This window comes from Cnephaeus nilssonii, assembly GCF_951640355.1.
Source record: "Cnephaeus nilssonii genome assembly, chromosome: 5".
Classification (NCBI taxonomy): domain Eukaryota; kingdom Metazoa; phylum Chordata; class Mammalia; order Chiroptera; family Vespertilionidae; genus Cnephaeus; species Cnephaeus nilssonii.
This window is the reverse complement of record NC_137076.1, coordinates 81,335,640-81,343,139: the sequence shown is the minus strand read 5'-3', so window position 1 is coordinate 81,343,139 and position 7,500 is coordinate 81,335,640. Positions and strand designations below refer to the sequence as shown.

The 7,500-nt window shown below is 39.1% G+C and overlaps 1 protein-coding gene across 1 annotated transcript; it reads left to right on the top strand.

Annotated features, from left to right (window-relative positions):
• The first annotated feature begins 4,617 nt into the window (after window positions 1–4,617).
• TAF7 (TATA-box binding protein associated factor 7) lies at window positions 4,618–7,158 on the top strand. Its single transcript, XM_079773164.1, has 2 exons — window positions 4,618–4,908; window positions 5,287–7,158. The coding sequence occupies exon 2, from the start codon at window positions 5,348–5,350 to the stop codon at window positions 6,419–6,421; it is 1,074 nt and encodes a 357-aa protein (XP_079629290.1). The 5' UTR covers window positions 4,618–4,908; window positions 5,287–5,347; the 3' UTR covers window positions 6,422–7,158.
• The last annotated feature ends 342 nt before the right edge of the window (window positions 7,159–7,500 follow it).

Genomic DNA, 7,500 nt, shown 5'->3' with positions numbered 1-7,500 from the left:
CATGGTTATGGTCACTGAGACCGAGATCTTTGGCGAGATTCCCCAGTTTTAGACCTTTGGCCGTTGCTTCCAGATCTCCCAGTGGATCTGCTGCGTAATTCGGTAATTCGGTAATTCGGTAGGCTGAACAAAGACAGCAGGAAAGGAAACGGCGCTTCCTGCACTCCCCGCGCTTTCTCTGCGGGGGGACTTCTAAGTCTTCTCAATGCTGCTTCTCAGATCCGAATACATCGCTACGGTTGCTCCGGATTACAAAAGGTGTGCTAGAAAGAAAAATCAGGATGATTAAACGTTCCTTACCCAGATATTTGGAACAGATTGCAGGAAAGATGGCACGCAGAGTTCGCTCCGGATGTGTTTCTCCAAAATCTGCCGGGATCCTGCGTCAGCGTCGCCAGTGGATTGCTTTGCTTCACTCCACCCACGGATTGGCCGACAGCGGCACCCAGAGGCTCAGACCTGTATCTATTTTCATTTCTAAATGTCCTAGCAGGAGACTGCATTTGCTTTATTTCCAGGACTTATTTTAGGATACCAATTGGTTTAGTACAAAGTCTGCAAGTCGTTATTTCTTCTTGACAAAATATCAATAATATGATCTTTCCACAAAATTTAAATCAAACATTTTAACTTATTAAAATGCATAGCGACTTAAAATAAGAATTCTTACAGAATTTTCCCTCTTGACATTTCCTTTTAAAGATGATATACCATTGAAGCTTCCTTTCCTTAAAAAAACTTTTTACTTGAGAAATTATCCATTGTGAAAAGAATTTTACATTACAAAAAATAGAATTTTCACTGTAAATTCTATAATAAAAAATAAATTTTCACTATAAAAAAGTAGGAAATACTGATAAAAATGTAAAATCACCAGCAACTGCATTATATAATTTATGATTTAAAGAATTTATACTCTATGCCTATCCATACTTTAAATATAGTATATATGGTTGGGCAACCATATGATCTCCTTTGGTTGACCATATATACTATATTTAAAGTATGGATAGGCATAGAGTATAAATTCTTTAAATCATAAATTATATAATGCAGTTGCTGGTGATTTTACATTTTTATCAGTATTTCCTACTTTTTTATAGTGAAAATTTATTTTTATGAACCTAACCAGCGGTTAAGGACAACAGGGGGGAGGGGGCATGTGTGGGGAGGGGTGTGGGATGGGAATGGGGGGACGAGGACAAATATGTGATACCTTAATCAATAAAGAAATTTAAAAAAATATATAGTATATATGCATACTTTTTTCTTTTTTATTGTGGTAAAATATACCTGACTTAAGATTTACCATTGTAACCATTTTAAGTGTACATTTCAATGGTATTAAATACATTCATAATGTTGTGCAACCATGACTACCATCCATTTCCATAATTATTTTCATCATATAAAACTGAAACCTACACCCATTAAATGATACCTCTTTATTCTCCCTTCTCTCCATCCCCAGGCAAACACCATTCTACTTTCTGTCTTAGTGATTTTGACCACTAAAAATACCTAATATAAGTGGAATCATACAGCAATCTTTTTGTGACTGGTTTATTCTACATAGCTTAGTATCCTCAAGGTTCATCCATGTTGGAGCATATGTCAGAATTTCCTTCCTTTTTAAGGTTGAATAATATTCCATTGTATGTAAATACCACATTTTGCTTATCTATTCATCTGTTGATAGGCATTTGTGTTACTTAAAACTTTCAGCTATTATGAATAATGCTGCTAAGAACATGGGTGTACAAATATCTCTTCAAGACTCTGCTTTCAATTCTGTTGGAAATTGCTGGCTCATATGGTAATTCTATTTTTAAGTTTTTGAGGAACCACCACACTGTTTTCCACAGGGGCTATACCATTTTACATTCCCACCAACAGGGCACAAGGATTTCAATTACTCCACATCCTTGCCAACATTCATTATTTTCTGCTTTTCAATAGTAGCCATCCTAATGGGTGTGAGGTGTTATTTTATTGTTGTTTTGATTTGCATTTTCCCAATGATTAGCAGTGTTGAGGAAGATCTTTTCATGTGCTTATTGGCCATTTATAATACTTATGGAATTACATATATACTATTATAATCCTCCAAGTAATTTGTTCTTTCATGGATATAATTGGTTGCCTCTGTAGACTGAATATCCGTGGGTCGACCCCCCCCCCCCCCAATTCATATGTTGAAACCTAATACCCAATGTGATGGTATTTGAAGGTAAAGCTTTTGGGAAGTGATTAGGTCATGAGGGTGGAGTCCTCAAGAATACTATGAATGCCCTTGTAAAAGAGGTAGCAGAGAGCCCCCATACAACTTCCACCATACAAGGTTACAGTGAAAAGACTGCTGTCTATGAACATGGAAGCCTGTCCTCACCAGACACCAAATCTGCCAGTGTCTTTATCTTGGACTTCTCAGACTCCAGAACTGGGAAATAAATTTCTGTTATTTGCAAGCCACTTGATTTATGGTATTTTGTTATAGCAGCCCAAATGGACTAAGACAGTTGCCCATGCCCGCTCCTTTCTTCTAACACTTTATTTATAGTTTAGGGGCCCAGTCTCTGAATACCTAGGGTGAAGCTGAAGCTATTCATAGTTGCAGTAGGTTCTGAGAGATCCAAACCAATAATGATAATCTCATTCTACTTGTCAATGTTTAGTTAGGAATATGGGCTTAAAATAAAAGCTTAGGGCAAGGTTTCTCAGCCTTGATATGACTTTGAGACAGATAACTCTGTTGTGTGGGATAAATGTACTGTATATTGTAGAATATATAGCAACATTCCTAGCCTCTCTCCTCTAGATTCCAGTAGACTCCACCCCATAGTTGTAACAATCAAAAATGTCTTCAGACATTACCAAACATCACCTTTGACTCATCATATTATAGAACACATTATAGAACCAAGAGAACAAATGTAGAATTATCTTAAAGAGCATAATTTCAACTTCAAACTTAACATTAAAAAAGCAAACTGGTGTCAGGCCATTTTAATTCCTCCCATGATATACAGTCTACCTAAAACAAAGAGGACATATTCACACACACTATTAATAAACCTCTCTGCTCATAACAATTAGCATTGTCCTTGACTAGAGAGGAAATGTATATGAAATGACTCTATCTCATTTTAAAATAACAAAGAATGTATTTTCTCTCACAAGTTATCATAGGAGTTAGACTATATTTATGTTCCTTCTAGATGGATGGATTGGTTCATTCAATTAGCAAATATTTTCTGTATATCTCCCATGTTTTGGTGCTAGGTTCTGGAACATGATGAGCAAGACAGAAGACTCCTGACTATCATGGAACTTCCAGTATGGGGTAAGAGAAGCAATAAAAACACAGAAATAAAGTGAATTTTTGAAATGTTAATCACATTTTAAAAAAAAATCCTTACCCAAGAACATTTTTTCCCATCAACTTTAGAGAGTGGATGGAGGGGGAAGGAGGAGAAAGGGACATCATGTGAGCGAGACACATTGATTGGTTGCTTCCTGCATGCACCAGACAGGGGCAGGGATAGAACCTGCAACCCAGATAAGTGCCCTTGACTGGGAATGGAACCTGCCACCTTTAGTGCACGGGCTGCCGCTCTAACCACTTAGCAACACCAACCAGGACTATTAATCACAGTTTTAAGAGCATTCTCTTAAATTTAGATGTAGTGGTTAATATTTTACAGGATAGTAATGAAATTTTTAATGACCTTGATGCTCTACCAAACCGATCCCATTAAAAAATAAATGGAAATGAATAGAAATAAGTGGAAAGTGTTACATAATGAGGCTTAAATATTATACACGTTGATGAGTACCTAATTACATACAGAAGAAACAAGCAGAAAACAGTTATCAAAATAGTAGAGGTGGCATGAACAAAAATCCCAACTAATTTAAAGATTATTGGCAAGTGAGTGGCAGGGAATAATATTTCAATTATATTCTACCTCAATCAGACCATTTGTCTGTCAGACAACTCTGGCTAAAATGAACACGTGCCTCTAGAAAAACACTTACTTGTTTACATTTGTATCTACATCAAACATTAAAATGAGGAATCACCCGTATTCCCTTGGATCCTTCAAAACAGACCCTTGAGGCATGGGTCCACTCCATTCATTTTCATAATCAATGTTGTGACAGAATTATATAGTGAGCAGCATGTCCTCTTCACTCCACTGATTTGCATACTTTGAAATGCACTGCACAGTTAGCCATGAATTCTTCTCTCAGCTCCCAAGTGGATATATACCCTGGAGTACATCCGAGATGTTTCTAAAAGCAAAGACGCTTTCCACATGGATGCCCTGTATCCGACAATCACCCGGAAGCCTAGGAGACACCCGGCCCCACGGCGATCCGATAAAAGTTCTGGCTTAGCGGCGGGGCGAGGGGCGGGTGTGGGAGGATCTCTGTCTTTTTTGGAACGGTGTCTAAATATAAACAATAACTTCTTGAATTATTCCCTTCCTAGAAAGTCAAGTTCTCGCGAGAAGACAGTATTACGCCGCTAGCATAGTTGCGCCTGCGCGCTCTGAGGCAGCCCGCACTTCCGCACGAATCGCGCTGTCACTCAAAGCCGTCTCCCGCCCCGCGCGGTGACGTAGCGCTTTCTTCTCCGCTTGTTTGCAGCAGCGGACGGAGGTCTGCGGAGCCGCAGAGCCGCGGCGCTGCCGAGTCTGGCGCTTAGAGCGGCGCATCTCAGCGAGATTTCGCGCTGCCCTCCCTGGACCATTCACTGGTAATCAGTACCGGGTCGCTTTGCCAAGAGTCCGGAGGAACAAAGGAATCAGGAGATACGGTCGGCTCCCAGCCGCTTGCTCCAAGTGGCTTCCTCTTCCGCTCGCTCCGAACCGGAGAAGCTGGGTTTATAATCGTTGCTGGATTGTAAGTATCCGAGGCGAAGAGAGCTCACTGTGCCCAGCTTTTTGGCTACCTTTGTTCCGGGAAAGTGTGGATTGGGAGTGTCAGCTGGGGCCGTAACTTTCTGTGCTGCAAATCATTCTGCAGAAGCCACCATTTGCTTTCCTGCTCGCTAGCTTTTTGCATTGTCCGGCAGCGGCATCTAGAGGCTGAAACTTGGAATTGCAGCTAATATATTTAAATGGACCTAACTGAATAAGCCAGTGTCAGTAACAACTTATTCAGTCACAGCATATTTAAAAAGACTTGGTGCTTAATTTAAAATTAAGAAAATAGACACTTAGCTGCTGTAATACTTAAATATTTCAATTCATAACAAACTGGTCTTTCTAACTGTTGCAGTAGCTGGAACTTTTCAGTGCAACAAGTGGCTATTAGAGAAGTGAGTCACAAAGAAAGAAAGATGAGTAAGAGCAAAGATGATGCTCCTCACGAACTAGAGAGCCAGTTTATCTTACGTCTACCTCCAGAATATGCCTCTACTGTGAGGCGGGCAGTACAGTCTGGCCATGTCAATCTGAAGGACAGACTGACCATAGAGTTACACCCGGATGGGCGCCATGGAATTGTCAGAGTGGACCGGGTCCCGCTGGCCTCAAAATTGGTAGATCTGCCTTGTGTTATGGAAAGTTTGAAAACCATTGATAAAAAAACCTTTTACAAGACAGCTGATATCTGTCAGATGCTTGTATCCACAGTTGATGGTGATCTCTATCCTCCAGTAGAGGAACCAGTTGCAGCTGCTGCAACTGCTGCAGCTGCTGCTGCTGATCCCAAAGCAAGCAAAAAAAAGGATAAGGACAAAGAGAAAAAGTTTATTTGGAACCATGGAATCACTCTTCCTCTAAAAAATGTCAGAAAGAGAAGGTTCCGGAAGACAGCAAAGAAGAAATATATTGAATCTCCAGATGTGGAAAAAGAAGTGAAACGTTTGCTGAGTACAGATGCTGAAGCTGTCAGTACTCGTTGGGAAATAATTGCTGAAGATGAAACAAAAGAAACAGAAAATCAAGGCCTTGATATCTCTTCTCCAGGGATGTCAGGCCACAGGCAAGGCCATGACTCATTAGAGCATGATGAGCTTCGGGAGATTTTCAATGACCTCAGCAGCAGCAGTGAAGATGAAGATGAGACACAGCATCAAGATGAGGAAGATATAAACATCATTGACACTGAAGAAGATCTGGAAAGACAGCTACAGGACAAGCTAAATACATCAGATGAACAGCACCAAGAAAATGAGGGGACCAATCAGCTGGTTATGGGAATTCAGAAACAGATTGATAACATAAAAGGCAAGCTCCAAGAGACCCAGGATAGGGCAAAAAGACAGGAAGACCTCATCATGAAAGTGGAAAACCTGGCCCTCAAAAACAGATTTCAGGCTGTGCTGGATGAACTCAAACAAAAGGAAGACCGAGAAAAGGAGCAGCTCAGCTCTTTGCAAGAAGAGCTAGAATCACTCCTAGAAAAGTAAGAAGAGTTTTGATACTTAATGTCATTCTGTAGAGTGGTCAGCATTGGGAGAAAAATTTTGGCTTCATCACCTGGACTAAATATAACTTTGCAGTAATTCCCAATTTCTCTGCTGCCTTCTATTGAATTTGTCTTACAGACAACTATAAATGTGAATTTCTATTTCACTTGTCTCTCAGAACTTGGTGAGGTGTTTATCCTGTAGAAAGTAGTAATGTATGACAGATAAATGTAGAAAAGTTGTAAGATTAGTGGAATTAACTGTTCAACTTTAGTAATCACAACTTCACTGCCGGACTTTGCTGCTGTTTCTCCATTTGCCAGAAGCTGCTATTGCTAGTTTGAGAAGCCATCTGAGATCAAGAAGAAAAGTAGTCTAGAGGCAGTGAAGCTAATTTGTATATGTTTTCCCATGCAGTAGTTATTTTTCTATATGTAGAGTTGCAAATCATTTTATAAAGTTTAACACAATAAAGAAAAAACTAGTTTTCACCTGATAATGTGTCTTGTTCTTTTAGGGATAGTTGGTGTCAGATCCTCTTGTGAAGTGGTCTGTTGGTGGGGTTTAATGACTGAGCAATTTGATCCTGTTTTGTAGGGAAAGAAGCAGTTATGTTGGGTTTTAAGAAAAAGATAATTACAGTAGGTGCAAACAAATTGGGAAATGTCATCTTTGTATTTTGTTAAACTTCTAATCCACCCGTTCCATTTGGAGGTTAAGAAATACTAGGTACAGAACCTTCCTAAATTACCCTAATTTTTGTACTTGAAGGTCTTTTTTAATGCTTTTGTGTGTTTAAAGCACTACACTCACCTGCTTAATATATTAGGAACAAAACAAAGTGAGGTTTTTCAGGTACTGTTGAAAGAATCATTCCGTTGAGTTGGATTAAGATTATATTTCTAAATATTTTCCACTTAATTTCTGTAATTATTTAATATTCTGAAACGCAAGGTGATTTGTTCATGTCAGTTCATCAAAATTATTCATAAAGTCAGTACATAGTCTGATATTTCAAAATTTCTTAAACATAATCTTTATATTTTTTACATCTTTGACTACTCTCCCTTACTACCAAT

Excerpts from the sequence above, each read along its gene's own strand:
- TAF7 (XM_079773164.1), top strand. The coding sequence starts at position 5,348 with ATGAGTAAGAGCAAAGATGATGCTCCTCACGAACTAGAGAGCCAGTTT.